At 54.2% G+C, this 16,294-nt stretch overlaps 2 protein-coding genes across 2 annotated transcripts; one reads left to right on the top strand and one right to left on the bottom strand.

Moving 5' to 3' along the window:
* Positions 1–1,291: 1,291 nt before the first annotated feature.
* LOC125927623 (39S ribosomal protein L45, mitochondrial-like) lies at positions 1,292–2,597 on the bottom strand. The gene has a single exon (XM_049638121.1). It carries the CDS (start codon positions 2,595–2,597, stop codon positions 2,121–2,123), a length of 477 nt encoding a protein of 158 aa, XP_049494078.1. The 3' UTR covers positions 1,292–2,120.
* A 2,923-nt stretch (positions 2,598–5,520) lies between these two features.
* Positions 5,521–15,987, top strand: FN3K (fructosamine 3 kinase). Its single transcript, XM_049635397.1, has 6 exons — positions 5,521–5,685; positions 8,420–8,571; positions 10,523–10,614; positions 10,924–11,006; positions 14,576–14,698; positions 15,550–15,987. Exons 1-6 carry the CDS (start codon positions 5,545–5,547, stop codon positions 15,886–15,888), a joined length of 930 nt encoding a protein of 309 aa, XP_049491354.1. The 5' UTR covers positions 5,521–5,544; the 3' UTR covers positions 15,889–15,987.
* The last annotated feature ends 307 nt before the right edge of the window (positions 15,988–16,294 follow it).

The raw sequence follows: 16,294 nt of genomic DNA, 5'->3' as shown, positions 1-16,294 counted from the left end.
GGCTCCGAGCTGTCAGTACAGAGCCCGATGCGGGGCTCGGACCCACGAACCGTGAGATCACGACCTGAGCCAAAGTCGGACACTCAACCGACTGAGCCACCCAGGCGCCCATATTTTGTTTTAATGTTTATTTATTTATTTTTGAGAGAGAGAGAGAGAGAGAGAGAGAGAGCAGGGGAGGTGCAGAGAGGGAGAGAGAGAGAATCCCAAGCAGGCTCTGTGCTGTCAGGGCAGAGCCCGATGTGGGGCTTGAACTCACGAACCATGAGATCACAACCTGAACTGAAGTTGAAAGTTGGATGCTTAACTGACTGAGCCACCCAGGTGCCCCCAAATGTTGTTTCTTAAAAGAGCAGGTTTTTTTTTCTTGATTTTGTTCAATAGAGAATAGCACAGAGCTTCCAAATAAAGGCAGGAGTAGCTGGAGGTCTGCTTCTCTCTGACAGGTGCTGTGTGACAGCTGTTCTCAGTCTCTCCGCAAAGTCTGGTGGACAGTGACCACCAGAGCTGTCCTGAGAGGGTGGGGCAGCCTCCCTGGCTGCCGGTCACTGCAAGAGTCTCAGGGCAAGGAGGGTGGCCATCCCGAGAGGCTACTCCTGGGAGCGTGTGGCCAGGGCTGACCCGCAGGATGCATGTTGCAGAGGTGTGGTGGGTGCTTAGCGCACACACAGTATTTCAATGTCTCCTGGCTTTAGTGTAGGCCGAGAGAGGTCTCTATCCTTCAGGGCGGGGCGGGGCGGACACCGCGAGGCAGCAGAGCCAGAGGTCTGGCCTATCGGGCCACATCTCTGGGGGGGTTGGGTCCTGCTTCTTCCTCAGATGGGCTCTTGTGTCAGAATGCCTCACGGTCTGCCCTATGGGGCAGCACCCTGTCCGCCAAAGAGACCTCAGGGAGCTGATCTTTACCTCCTGCCCCAAAGCTTTTGTGCATCCTTTTGACGAGAGCGGGGCTGAGACCTTGGTGTCTAGATGAACCAGGACGCCAGTGCACAGCCAGAGTCCCCACAGCACCATCCGCGCCGACAAGGTTTCAGGCCGCGTTTCCACATCCAGGGGCCACAGCTGGCTGTGCCCTCCCAGGGTTCACCCTTCACAGGATCTTGAGTGCAGGGGCTGAGTGACCCCCTCCTCAGTTTATCATCACTACGATTTCAGGTGCCTCAGGCATTCATCTCCCTTTGTCCCCACATCCTGTTCACTTTCCGTCTGTGAAGTCTAACTGAAGCGCCAGGAGATCCTATAACCAGTGGAATCAAGTGTGTGTCTCCAGGGCTTGGGTTTTGAGAGCTCTTTTAGGTTTATTCTTTTTTTTTTTGTCCAACACCCTGACAGTGTTTTATTTCAAATTCTGATCCCTGCCTTGTAATTAAAAAGAAAATTCTGCCAGTCTCTTCCTGATGGTCTCTGCTGCAGGAAAAACAGGTATCCAAACATACTCTCGTTGAGACTCAGCTGCTAGACACACAGTTTAAAAAGGAAGAAGAAGGTTCGTGGCTGTGCATTATCAGCCACCCACCTGGGCCCAGCCATCAGCCGTGGTTGCCAAGGAGACAGCTGAAAACACCCAAGCAGGACAGGAGAGGACAAAGGTAGATCTTTCTACAGCATGATGAAGAGATGACTGACTGCACATTCCCAGACTCCACAGCTTCTGGCCGTGTCATCAGCCACGTTTCACCCCAGGAGTCATTTTTGCCATCAGGGTTGCTGAAGTTTTGGGCCTCTCCTTGTGGCTCCTCACAGTCTTCTCCGGGTTTCAGCTGGGGCCCCGGGATCATCACCATCTAAAGGATGGGCTGCTTAGGGGGTGCCCATGGGGGCATGACCTTGCCATGCATTCTCTAGCTCCCATAGGGATTTACCAGGTGCTTTTCAAACACAACATACTCCAGGACATCCCTGGGCACACCTTCCAGTCCATACATCAACCAGCCAAACTGGTCATAGATGGCCAGAGTCTGCTGGGTGTGCGTGCAGATGGTGAGCTGACCATATATGTTGCCCTGGTTCATCAGACTTGAACAGTGAACCTGAACCACCTGAGGTGGTTCTAAAGACTCCATGAAGCTCCGGTGGACGTTCTTATATCTGATGTGCCAGACCATGTCCAAGGTATGAAGTCAGTCATGGTCTGAGTTGTTTAGACAAAAGTGGGCTTCAATAAAAATATCCTTAGCTTTTTCAGGGAAGTCCTTTATTTTGAAATTCGGATCATGTTCTCTTATCTTCCGGACTGACAATTGTGATGTCACCTTCTTCTTCAACCACTCACTTCTCTGTGCCAGTCCTTCCTTCAAGAGAGAGGACAAGTGAGCATCACCCTCTAGAGGAACATAGGCATCAAAGATGCCAGCTGTACAGGCCAGGTGTAGGGGATGCTCCAAACGTTCCGGAGGAATGACCAGTCCTGCTTTCCGGGCATGTTCTATAAACTCCTTTTCTGATTTGTATTTGGGTTCATAAGTAGGTGGTGTGAAACGTTGTTTAGATCTCAGTGGAACTACAACTGTGGACTGAGTTACCAGGACTGGCTGCCCAGACCACCATCCTAAAGCTCTGGATAAACAAGACAAACCCCACAGTGTGGGGGCTGCCATTTTGTTCCCACACAGGCCGCTGGGATGGGGACCTCTTTTAGGTTTATTCTAGGCTCCAACTGCTGGCGGTGGCAGGGGGTGGGGGGCAGACGGGAGGGGACCGCTGTGGACAAGGGTCTGACCCTGGGCTGCCCCATGTCTGTAGGTCCAGGCGGCTGTGGGGGCTTCCTGTTTACTCTGCAGGGCGGTGCTGGAGGGACATCTGTAAACCGGAGGTATGTTATGGGGGGTATTTGGCTCACTCTGGGATTCAGAGGGAACCGGAATCACAGCCAAAATAAGGGCGGAAAAGGCAAGTTTGGAAAGAAGTTCAAGTTGCTGCAGAGCAGTGCACACAGCCCTGGCAGAGGGTGGCACTTCGTTCCAGACTGACTCACGTGTCCCTGGACAGTTCTAGTGTAGGGTTGGGAACTGGAAAGGTCCTCTTGGAAGACTCTGGGCCCTCCACCTCTGGCATGATGGGAACCACACTGCGCTTGGAGTTGAGGGCCAGCACGGGGGGCTCCTAGGTGAGTCACCTGAGGTCTGGATCCCTCCTTCATAAAGGGGGCTGATAATGACCCCCCCCCCCCCGGCCACCCAGCTGAGCTTCCCGGCCGGAGTGCCTGCCTGTACGCGGTGCGTGTCTCCCCTCTTGCGGGGACACTTTCTCTGTCCTCCCTGTTCTCCCAGTGAAATTTGCTTCCAAAGACATATTGTGTGAGACTAGCCTCTCTGCCTGGGTTTCCTCCTGGGCAGAAGTATGTGGCTGTGCTGGAATATGTTTGGAAGCAGCAATCAGAGTGATTGCAGCTATCTGAGTTCTCAGGAGGTGGCAGAACCCCTTCCTTTCTGCAAACACTCCTCTTCCTGAGGGCATGGCCCCAGCCCAGTTCCTGGTGGAGGCCAGGGTGAGGGACTGGCAGTGACACCTCGACAGCGTCCCTGCTGGCTCAGGCTGCAGCCAGAGGCTTGGGACACCCCCCCCCTGCTGCCTGCCTGGTGCCCCTTTTCTGAGCACCATTGCAAATGCCCCCACTCAGCTGTGGGCTGCATTTCCCTTCTTGGTACCACTGGACTCCATGTCAAGTGAGGGATCTGAACAAGCAGGGGAGTCCCTCCAGTGCACACGGCCCCATCATTACCTCAGTCTGTCCTCCCCCTAGATCCACACTCGTGACATGTCTGAGCCCCAAGAACTGTCACAGTTGTCTGTGTTTGTGTTCCAGTTGGGTGCCTTCCGCACCTTAGCAGCCATAATTCTGGTTCTTGGAGAGTCAGGAGAACCAGGAGACTGGCTGTAGGGAGAAAGGGGACTCAGCTCCTGGGGCTGTTTGCATGTACCCGAGTCACATCTCCCTACTGAGCTTCTGACCAAACCCAAAGTCAAATGCGGCTTTGAGAGGAGGGTGAGACCAGTTTGCAAAGTCAAAGTACTCTCCTTGGCATGTGTCTTCTCACTGAGGATTCAGTTGCTCAGACAGGAGCTGGGAGGTCTGGGGAGGGACCCCAAGTGCCTGGGTTTCGGGGCCAGTAAGATGTGTGTCGCTGCCACCTGCCACGTTCAGGCCCTGCTTGGGCAAACCATGCCTGTGGCGTGCAATGAGCATCTCCCCCAGGGTGCCTGGAGGCTCACGGGTGCCTAACCCTGGCAGTTTGGGGACCAACTTTAGAGCAAATATTTGTAATTCTGGAAAAGAGAACAGAGGAAACAGGGAGGGAATCATAAAGAGCTGAAGACAACCTCAGAGAGTGTCCATCCTGAAACGGCTCATGTGTCCTGCCTTGGGGATGGCAGGAAACTCACCCCAACCACCTCCCTGGGAAATTGTCAGATATTGGTGACACAGAGAAGACCCTAAAAGCCTCCAGAGAACAGTTTCCACACAAACAGAATCAAAATGGCTTTACAACAATCAAAATAGCTTCAAATTTCTCAACCCCAAATGAGCTGGAAAGCACTAGAGCAGGAGCTTCTCCGTTGTGAAAGAACAGGACCTCATATCCAGCCTGGAATTCCATACCCTGCCAAACTATCAGTCAAGAATAAAGACATTTGCAGATAGATGTGCAAGAGCCCAAATCTACAGGAATCCTGCCTCAAGGTGCAATGGGAAGGGCTTCACCAACTCAGAGAAAAAAGCTAGGAGGAGGGAGACGTGGAGGGGCAGATGCTTTTCCCAAGATGGCCACACAATCTCTCCCACCCCCTGCTCTTCTGCAATGACCTTGTGCATGCGTGTGCATAGGTGTGTGTGTGCCTGTGTGCACATGGCCACGTGTGTTTTGAAGTTCCCTCTCCAGGGCAGCAGGTCTCTTAACAGGGCTCGTGTTCTGGGTGGGGTTGGCCACATTATCAGAACCCCCAGAGCAGTCTCTATCTCTGATGGCCACCAGGTGCCCTGATGAACAAGCCCAACACGAGTGAAGAGTATCGCTGGGTAGTGCCTGGGGCTGGATAGGATGTGGTCAAGACCCCTAGCCTTGTTTGGACAGTGTGAGACCTAGCCAGGACTGTGACCTGTGACCTGGGTCCCAGGGACAGTGGGCTCTACCCTAGACTATGTCCTCTAAGTCTCCTGCTGGGGCCTGGGCAGAGGGCCAGCGAGGGCTCCTGGAACCTCTGGCCGGGGGTGGGGGGGGGTGTCAGGCTCTACAGGGTGGGCCGCACTCCGGATTGTCGGGGCACCCTGACTGTGTGGACACATGCAGAGGGGCACCGCCCCCACTTTAGTCCCCCTCGGGAAGCTCTCTGTCTGCCCTCGCCCTCGGGCTGGGTCCGTTCCCCCACCGCTCGCTCGCGCGGACGTGACCGCACCCGCCACCCGCGCGCAAGGGTTGGACAGCCCGGAGCCCGCAGGCCGCGAGGACCCGGCGCCGCCCCCGCGGAGAGCGAGCTCCGCCCCGGCTGGCGTCTGCGCTGTCCCCGTGCCTCCCGGCCCGCCCCCCCCCCCCCCCCCCCCGCCCCATGGAGCAGCTGCTGCGAGCCGAGCTGCGCACCGCGACCCTGCGGGCCTTCGGGAGCCCCGGGGGCGGCTGCATCAGTGAGGGACGAGCCTACGACACGGATGCGGGCCCCGTTTTCGTCAAGGTCAACCACCGGACGCAGGTGCGGCCCCCCAGAAACCCCCTCCCCCGCGGCCTGAGCTGGAGCCTGGAGAGGGGAAGGGGTGGGGGTGGAGGGGCGCAGGTGCGGCCTGGCGTCACTGCGGGGGTCAGGAGCTGGCACCTGCCGGCAAGGAGGACTCAAGCGTTTTCTGCGGGACCCAGGGTTTTGTCAGCTGCAGGATTAATAATCCTGCGCCTGGAGGCACAGGAGTGTTGGTTTTAATTTCTCTACCATCAAGAATGGGGGAGGTGAGGCTTGGAGTCCTGGGATGCTTCTGCCTCTACCCTGGGTCCCAGCGCTGGGTTCCCTCTTCCACAGCCCGTGGGTCCAGCTCAACAGGTGGGAGGAGGCAGAGAGGAGGAGGCCAAGACTCGGTGAGGGACCGAGCGAGAGAGGCTCATGCTGTCTGCTCAGGGGCCTGTGCTTGTGTTGGGCCTGGTTAGTGCCTGCTTAAAGTGTTGCTGTTAAATAGACCGTATATGGAAAATAGTGACACTTTACAAATGGAGAAAGTTGGCCGTAGTTAGTGCCCCCAGCTGCTAAGGATGGCACTCCCTTGGCCCTAGTGGGGGCCTTCACTGAGGCCCCCAGTGCTCTGTGGGCCAGGCCCCTTCGAGGTGCAGCAGTGGTGGTGGGGGTAGGGGCTGTGGGTAGAAGGAATCCTCCCAGCCCCCCTGCAGCAGGGCCCACCTGGGATGGGTGAGAGGTCGGGATTGGTCCAGCAGCCCGGCTCTGTTAGCACAGGGAATTGTTAGGGAATTTCGTTTCAGAACCAATCGCTCTCAGAATAAGCCCCATGTACTGGGAAGCAGTTTTGGGTTCAGGGTTCATGTGGGGTCTGGAACCCTCCTACTGAAAGCTTCCCCATTTGCCCTTGAAACCCTCGGTGCTGGCACACAGTAGGCGAGCAGGTGACAGGTGAGGCCCTCAGGACACGGGCAGAATGCAGCCCAGGTATTCCCTGCCCCTGTATGTTTGGGGACTGCTGGATGCCCCCTGCGGGGCCCTAGCAACCCCTGCTTCACAATTCCAGGGCTGGGCTGGCAGTTTGGAGGATGCCTTGCCTCGTTTTCCCCTCAGAGACTCTGAATTGAAGGATGGGGTTCTTTTCCTGCATGGCATTAGATGCTTTGGCCTCATGAGGAATAATTCTATAGGCAGAGGTGTTCAGAAGCATGCTTTCTGTCGCGTACCCGGGGTGAGTGTTCACCTCGTTTAAAATTGGGGTATTTGTGGGAAATATTTTAGAAGTAGGACAGCCCTTGGGTCCCAATGGAGGCTGTTCTGCTGCTCCTGGGGCGGCCTGTCTTCTTCCTCGGTGGGGTGTGAGCCTCCTTCCTGCCCCCCCAGGCCCCGCTGGGTGCTTATCTCTGGGGAGAGGCCCTGGACCCAAGCCAGGTCCAGCTGACCTCTCTGCCCCGAATTCTTGCCCAAAATGTGTGTCCCAGTCCCTTTGGCATGCCACCCCACCCTGCCCTTGCGGTTCCTCCTCTCCTGTGATCGCTGGAGGCAGTGAGGTGGGCAGGAAACTTGGAAGGGCACCCATGCCCAGCTCCAGATGCTCCACTGATCCACACTCCAAGGCACCCTACAGATAACCCCTAGCACCCCACTGCATCTCACAGCACCACCCAGACCCTGTGCAGCACCCCCACAGTCCCCTGAGGTACCTTACAACCTCTGTGGCACCTGGCAGCATCCTGCAGTACCCCACTGTGCCCCCAGGCACCCCCGACACTCCTACTGTACTCCCCAGGCACCCCCAACACTCCCACTGTACCCCCTGGCCCCCCGACACTCCCACCATGCCCCTACAGCCCCCCCAACACTCCTACTGTACTCCCCAGTCACCCCAACACTCCCACTGTACCCCGAGGCACCCCCGACACTCCCACTGTACTCCCCACGCACCCCCGACACTGCCACCGTGTCCCAAACACCCCTGACACCCCCACCGTGCCCCCAGGCACCCCGATACTCCCACCGTACCCCCAGGCACCCCCGACACTCCCACTGTACCTCCATAGCACCTCCAACACTCCCACTGTACCCCCCAGACACCCCCAGCATTCCTACTGTACCCTCACAGCACTCCTGTCACTCCCACTGTACCCCCAGGCACCTCTGACACTCCCAGCATGCCCCCCATACCCCGATACTCCCACCGTATCCCCAGGCACCCCAACATTCCCACCATGCTCTCACACACTCCCAACACTCCCAGCGTGCCCCCAGGTACCCCGACACTCACACTGTGCTCCCACAGCACCCCTGACACTCCCACTGTACTCCCCAGGCACCCCGACATTCCCATCGTACCCCGGGCATCCCTGACACTCCCACCATGACCCCGGGCACCCCCGACACTCCCACTGTACCTCCACAGCACCCCCAACACTCCCACTGTGACCCCACAGCACACCCTGGCCCCCAGTAGCACCCCCAGCACCTCCAGAACCTCCCCTGCACCTGTGCTTCCTCACCTCTGGGAGCAAGCACCCAGGGCAGGGGCACCAGCATCCTGTCCGCCCCAAGCCCCAGGCACAGCCTCACCCTTGGATCCCATTTCTATCTGAAGGGGGCCATGTTGCACCCCGTTCTCTGAGGGGCTGATGTCTTGCTCTCCAGCTAGCTTTCAGTAACTGTAGGTCCTGGGTGCTTGTGACCCCACTTGGTGGCTTCTGTCCAGGGCTGCAGGGGCCCCTCGGAGCTCATGGCAGTGTTCTGGATACAGGCCCGGCAGATGTTCCAGGGAGAGATGGCCAGCCTGGAGGCCCTCCAGGCCACAGGCCTGGTTCGGGTACCACGGCCAATCAAGGTGATTGACCTGCCGGGAGGAGGGGCTGCCTTTGTGATGGAGCATCTGAAGATGAGGAGCTTGAGCAGGTGAGTGTGCATGTGTGTGCGCGTGTGCATGTGTGCGTGTGCATGTGTGAGAGAGTGCGTGAGATTGTGAGATCACGAGATGGAGGGAGAGGGAGTGAGGGAGAGAGGGAGGGGGAGGACAGAGGGATGGGGAGGGAGAGAGGGGGAGGACAGAGGGCAAGGGAGGGAGAGGGGGGAAGGGAGAGAAAGAGAAAAGGAGAGGGAGGGAAAGGGAAAGAGAGAGGGAGATGGAGAGAGGAAAAGAGGGAGGGAGAGAGTGAGACAGAGAGAGGGAGGGGGAGAAAGAGGGAGAGAGGAAAAGGGGGAGGGAGAGGGAGAGAGGGAGGGAGGGAGGGGGACGAGAGAGGGAAGGGGAACAGGCTCTTGCTGAGCTGCCAGTGTGGCTCATCAGAGGCAGGGCCAGGAATCCTACCCCTGCCCCCGGGTTCTTGACAGAGACAAGGAGTTCTTGCTTTCTGTGTGTTTTGGCTCCAATGAATCAGCATCAAATTAGCGTGTTGGAACCATCCCTGGCCTCATGCTTTAGAATGCACTCATGTTAGCTCAAACCGGGCCCAGTGAGGTTGATCTAGTAATTATCCGAAGTCCTGAAATTTTTTTCTAATTACTAGAGTTACGTGTATTTTGGGGTGCCTGGGTGGCTCAGTTGGTTAAGTGTCCAACTTCGGCTCAGGTCATGATCTCACTGTAAGTGGGTTTGAGCCCTATGTTGGGCTCTGTGCTGACAGCTCAGAGCTTGGAACCTGCTTCAGATTCTGTGTCTCCCCCTCTCTCTGCCCCTCCTCCCCCAAAATAAATAAACATAAAAAATAAAAGTTATGCAGAGGCGCCTGAGTGGCTTAGCCGGTTAAGTGTTCAACTTAGGCTCAGATCACGATCTCACCATTCCCGAGTTTGAGCCCCGTGTCGGGCTCTGTGCTGACAGCTTGGAGCCTGGAGCCTGCTTCGGATTCTGTGTCTCCCCCTCTCTCTGCCCCTCCCCTGCTTGTGCTCTATCTCTGTCTCTTAAAAATAAATAAATGTTAAAAAAAAGTTGTGTGTATTTTGTTTAAAAAAGGTGGAAAACAAGAACTCACATAAAGAAGACATAAAACCACCTGCAGCTCCATCAGCAAAGAATGGCCCATGCCCATCATGGTGCATGAATAGCATCTCAGTCTGTTTTTTTTAAGTTTATTTATTTATTTTGAGAGAGAGATAGCTTGCACTTGAGTGAGGGAGGGGCAGAGAAAGAATCCCAAGCAGGCTCCACACTGTCAGTGCAGAGCCTGATGTGGGGCTAGATCCCATGAACTGTGAAATCATGACCTGAGCCAAAATCAAGAGTTGGACGTTTAATGGACTGAGCCACCCAGGTGCCCCTCAACCTTTTTTTTTTTTTTTTTTAACGTTTATTTATTTTTGAGACAGAGAGAGACACAGCATGAACGGGGGAGGGGCAGAGAGAGAGGGAGACACAGAATCGGAAGCAAGCTCCAGGCTCTGAGCCATCAGCCCAGAGCCCGACGCGGGGCCCGAACTCGCGGACCGCGAGATCGTGACCTGAGCTGAAGTCGGACGCTCAACCGCTCAACCGACTGAGCCACCCAGGCGCCCCTCAACCTGTCTTTTATATGTGATTTACGTTTGTTTTTTTACAAACCTTCCGAGCTGGTCTTTCCTTAATGTAAGTTTTTAAACCTTTACTCCTGTTCCCAGCGCCTCCTAAGGCTTCTGTTGACAGACACACACACACACACACACACACACACACACACACACACGCGCCCCCTGCGCTTATGATTTTATACTATCCTGTTTTTCAGAAAAGGTCATGGCCTACAGTTCATTTTTCCCTTTTTAAAGAATGGAGAGTAGTTTTTAAGGTATTTAAAACATTTCTCAGAGTGGAGCCTTCTAACTGGTTGTGGTTATTTCTTGTTTTAATTGCTTGCATTTCCTGTATCCTCAGTCAGGCATCAAAACTCGGAGACCAGATGGCAGATTTGCACCTTTACAACCAGAAGCTCAGGGATAAGTCGAAGGAGGAGGAGAACACAGTGGGTACGTTGTGGCCCCTGACCCAGGTGTATCTACCCCGGGGTGGCGCTTGTGGCGATGCGCACCGACTTCCTTTGTGCTGCGTGCGAAGATGAGATTGTTAAATGGGGACTCTGATGGCACTGACGAGTGGGTGGGGTTGGACCCCTGTTACTCCCAGCCCTGTTGTCCAGCACGCCTGAGGCAGGAGGGCCCTGGCACTCCTCAGACTGTCCCCGTTTGAGCAGTGCAGCCCAGGCCTCTCCCTCTGCTGAGGGGGCTCTGCTGAGGTCTGGCATTGAAGGGGAGGACAACAGCTCTTTCTGCTGACAGGCCGGAGGACTGAGCGTGCTGAGCCCCAGTATGTGAGCAAGTTTGGCTTCCACATGGTGACATGCTGTGGCTTCATCCCTCAGGTGAGAGCCTGGGGGAGGACGTCCCTGCTTAGCTGATGACCATTCCCAGTGCCCCAGTGCTGGTTGCCTTGTCCCTTGTAGGTGACAGGGTGCCATGAAGATTGTCTGATTTCTGAATGCGGGGTGTGAACTGGGGTGTCTGGGAGAGGAGGGCAGACCCCTGAGCTGAGCTTGGCGGAGGTGGGAAGCTGTGGGCTGGGTGGAAGAGCATCTAAGCAGAGGGAACAGCAGGTGCAAAGGCCTTTCTGCAGAGGGTTGTGTGATGAGTGTGGGGACTGGAGTGGGTGGCAGTGAGGCAGCAGGTGAGGTCAGGGATTAAGTCCTGGCCTTTGTAATTCTCATGACATAAACTCCATTATTTTAAAATGTACGATTTAGTGGTTGTTAGTATATTGACAATGTTGTGCAGCCATCACCACTGTCTCATTACAGAATATTTTCATCGCCCCCAAAATAAATCACATGCTAATTAGCAGTCACCCCATTCCCCCTGCCCTTGGCCTCTGATAACCACTCACCTCCTTCTGTCTCAGTGGCTTTGCTCATTCTGGACATTTCATGTAGTGGAATCATCCAGTAGGTAGCCGTTTGTCCCTCTCTGTCTCTCCCGTGTGGGCAGACGGTGAGCCTCCCAGGTGGATGTCATGTGGGTAAGATCATTATGAAGCCTGAGCCAGATTTTGTGATCCCAGACAGGGGGCAGCCCTCACATCTGGGGTCCCTAGAACTCCACACACACAGTGCTTTACCAAGCTTGTTGGGACTCCCTGGATCTCTGGTGAAGCCAGCTCCCCTGGGGCCTACACATCTGCCTGGGGCTGGTGGCCCACACAGTTGTACTGGTCCCAGGCAGGTGTGGCTGAATGTGGTCTGGTGTCCTGCTTCAGATGCTGAGTTTAAGAGCTGTTGTGGGCTCTCCAAAGACTCAGTTGACCTTGCCCAGTGACTTTTCAAGAACCAAGGAGGGTCGCCTGGGTGGCTCAGTCGGTTAAGCGTCTGACTTAGGCTCAGGTCATGATCTCACCGCTCCTGAGTGAGTTCGAGCCCCATGTGGGGCTCTGTGCTGACAGCTCAGAGCTTGTTGCTGCTTTGGAGTCTGTGACTCCCTCTCTCTCTCTCTGCCCTTCCCCTGCTCATGCTCTGTCTCTCAAAAAATGAATAAATGTTAAAAAAAAAAAAAAAAAAAAAAAAGAACCAAGGAATGAAATCATACACAGAGCCCCAGTCTGTGAAGTCAATGAGAATGGGGCTGGTCTCTTAGGGACACAGGCGGCCCCTATGTCCCCCTTTACACTCCAGGATCAGTGAACCTATTTAGCTCAGCTGCTACTGGCCAGGAAGGGGCCAGGGGCCTGGGAGGGGCCAGGGAGGGGCCTGGGAGGGGGTAAGGGGTGGGCAACGGGCCAGGGAGGGGGAAGGGTCCTGGGAGGGGCGGGGCTGGGGAGGGGCCTGTGAGGAGCAAGGGGCGGGAAAGGGGCGGGCAAGGAGCTAGGGAGGGGCAAGGGGACTGGGAGGGGGAAGGGGCCTGGGAGGGGCAAGGGGCCAGGGAGGGGCCGGGGAGGGGCTGGAGAGGGGCAAGGGGCCAGGGAGGGGGAAGAGGCCTGGGAGGGGCTGGGGAGGGGCCAGGGAGGGGCAAAGGGGGCTGGGCGGGGCTGGGGAGAGGCCGGGGAGGGGCAAGGGGCCGGGGAAGAGCCAGGGAGGGGCAAGGGGTCAGGAGAACACTTAGTCCACCTCTTCCTTCTGTGACAGATGGTCCTGGATGGAGCATCTGTCCCAGCCCAGAAATTGCAGGAGGGTCCTACTCCTTGGGAGGATGAGTGGGCCCTTAACTGCCCTTAACCAGACGCTTAACCAACGGAGCCACCAAGGCGCCCCAATATTTATCTAGTTTTGAGAGAGAGAGAGAGAGAGAGAGAGAGAGAGAGAGAGAGACAGACAGTGTGTGAACAGGGGAGAGGGGCAGAGAGAGGGAGACAGAATCAGAAGCAGGCTCCAGGCCCTGAGCTGTCAGCACAGAGATTGACACGGGGCTCGAACTCACCAACCGTGAGATCATGACCTGAGCCAAAGTTGGACGCTTAACCGACTGAGCCACCCAGGTGCCTCAAACCACACACTTAAAGTGTACAAAGTGATAAGTTTTGGCATGCAGAGGTACCTGTGAACCAGTTCCCATGGTTGGGGTGCGTATATGCATCACCTGAAGCATCCTTCTACCCTTCCCTGACCCTGGGCGCCATGGATCTGCTTTCTGTCACTGTAGGTAAATTTGTATTTCATAGAACTTAGTATAAATGGAATCATACACTACGTGCCTTTTTCTGGCTTCTTTCACTCAGTTTAATCATTTCATGATATTCATCTATGGTGTTGCAAGTGTTCAGAGTCTGTTCCTTCCCATGATGAACCAGTCTGTTTACCCATTTACCTGCTGACGGGCATCTGAGTAGTTTCCAGGTTTCGCTTCCACAAATAAAGCTGCTGAACCTTTGTTTACAAGAGTTTGTGTAGACACATGCTTCTATTTATCCTAGGTAATTGCCTAGGAGGGAAATGGCCAGGTCATATAGTAGGTTCACATTTAACTTTTTAAGAAAAATACTGCAGAAATACTTTCCCAAGTGATTGTACCATGTTACATTCCCACCGGCAGGGGGTGAGGGTTCCAGTTCCTCCACATCCTTGCCACTCTTGGTGGTTTCCGTTTAAAATTCAAGCTCTCCTGGTGAGTGTGCAGTGGTGTCTCACTGACGTTTTATTTCCCCTGATGGTTAATGATGTGGAACATCTGTTCATGAGCCTATTTGCCATATATTAGGGGTACAGAAATTTAGGATTATTACGTCCTCTTTATCAATTAACTTGCTTTCCATTGTGAAATGACCTCCTTTATATTCTCTCCTCTGAAATCTACTCTGATATTAACATAGCCATTCCGGCTTTTCTTTCGACTAGTGTTAGCATGTATAAAGTGCATTTCTTGTACACAGCTTGGAATCAAGTCTTGCTTTATTTTTCCAATCTGTCTCTGCCCTTTAACTAGGGTATTTAGACCCTTTGCATTTAATGTACTTATTGATGTGGCTAGGGGTGAATCTGTCATTTTGCTGTTTGTTTTCTATTTGTCCTATCTGTTCTATGTTTCCCCTTTTCCTGTTCATCTGCCTTCTTTTGGACTATTTTTTTTTTTAATTTTTTTTTCAACGTTTTTTTATTTATTTTTGGGACAGAGAGAGACAGAGCATGAACGGGGGAGGGGCAGAGAGAGAGGGAGACACAGAATCGGAAACAGGCTCCAGGCTCCGAGCCATCGGCCCAGAGCCTGACGCGGGGCTCGAACTCACGGACCGCGAGATCGTGACCTGGCTGAAGTCGGAGGCTTAACCGACTGCGCCACCCAGGCGCCCCTTGGACTATTTTTAATGACTCCATCCTATCTCCTCTGTTGGCTAGCTGTAATATTTGTTGTGTTCTGTTAGTGGTTGTCCCGGGGTTTGGGCAGTCTCCATGTATAGCTGTCCTGTGAGCACCAGCTGCAGCAGCATCAGCCTTGGCCCCTTGTCGCCCAGGTGAATGAGTGGCAGGATGACTGGTCGACCTTCTTTGCCCGGCACCGTCTCCAAGCACAGCTGGACCTCATTGAAAAGGACTATGCTGACCGAGAGGCACGAGAACTGTGGTCACAACTACAGGTGGGTGCAGAGGCTATTCTCTGGGACAGGGGCTGTTCTTTTATGGGCTATCCTCCATATTTGTGTGGAGCCCTCTGGTAGAATGGAGCCATGGAGCAGAGCTGGTCAAGTGTGGACACATAAGTGCCTGACTATTGGCCTGATGGGGAAACTGGGAAGGGGAAGGTACCTGAGGGCATACTTGGCCCCTGAGTACAACTTTCACTGGCTAGGTCACCAAATACTTAACCTCAAACATAGGTGCCTGGCCCATAAATTGTGGCATTTACTATTGCTTTCTTATCCACTCTTACCCTGTCCTTTTCTTCTTTTCCAAAGCACGAATGTCTCACCTCTTGGAGATGTGGCCAGCAGATGCCCCAGAGTGACTAGTTTAAAATATAACTCTCAAAATGTTAAAAACAGAATTTGTGTGTCATTCCAGGGTGAAATTTAACTCATTAATGAAATAACCCATAGCACTCGTAGTATACAGAACAGGTGCAGACATATGTGTTCTGTGAAATTAAAGAATGGTGGAGAAAGTTTGCTAAATTACCACCCCCCCCAAAAAAAAACCCCCTCCATTCAGGTTATACGGTTCACAGTCTACACGACCACATCCACTGAGGTTGCTATTGTATGGAAGTCATTAGGGCTGTGGAATTTCCAAACCTAAATTAGTAAATAGTACAATGATGTTGCATTCTCTTGGACTCAGTCGATCCCCTCATCTCTGGGCTTGGTAGACTGGGCTATGGTTGGACCCTGAACAAACATGAGGTCATCTCTGCCTTATTTCCAAGTATTGGGTGAAGAGGCTGTGGCTCATAGGCCCATGATGACTCTGTGTGCAATAATTATTTTCTTAGGTGAAGATCCCGGATCTGTTTTGTGGTCTAGAGATCGTCCCTGCCCTTCTTCATGGGGATCTCTGGTCAGGAAACGTGGCTGAGGATGACTCAGGGCCTATTGTTTATGACCCAGCTTCCTTCTATGGACATTCTGAATTTGAACTGGCAATTGCTTTGATGTTCGGGGGGTTTCCCAGATCTTTCTTCACTGCCTACCACCGGAAGATTCCCAAGGCTCCGGGGTTTGACAGGCGGCTCCTGCTCTATCAGCTCTTTAACTACCTGAATCACTGGAACCACTTTGGGCGGCAGTACAGGAGCCCGTCCCTGGGCACCATGAGGAAGCTTCTCAAGTAGCAGCCAGCCTGCATCCCCTGCCTCCCTGCTTAGTGAGTAACTCTGGGTAGCAACACCAGAGGTGGTTTCCGGGACTAATAAAGTCCGGCTGGGCTTCAGGGATGGAAGTGTGTGTGTGTTTGTTCACCTGTGTCTCCATCCTCCATGCAGTTGGGCTAGTTTGCAGAGGGCCCGGAGCACCTGACAGATTTCCAACAGCATCATTATGTGTCATGATCCAGGGGGAATTTGGGTATTTTCATGATGTTATAGAAACACATCTGGGATGCGTTTAGGTGGATTTGCTTAGGTGGAAGTTGGGGTCACATCTCCCTGTGGACTCTGGGCTCCTGTTTGTGCCTTAGGCAGAGTTGGAGACCAGGAGATGGGTCTCACCTCTTGAGCAGCACCTCTGGGGCTGAGTGGG

The sequence above is a fragment of the Panthera uncia genome, chromosome E1 (genome assembly GCF_023721935.1).
Source record: "Panthera uncia isolate 11264 chromosome E1, Puncia_PCG_1.0, whole genome shotgun sequence".
Taxonomy (NCBI): Eukaryota; Metazoa; Chordata; class Mammalia; order Carnivora; family Felidae; genus Panthera; species Panthera uncia.
Note: the sequence above shows the minus strand (reverse complement) of the source record. Positions and strands in the feature narration are given on the sequence as shown.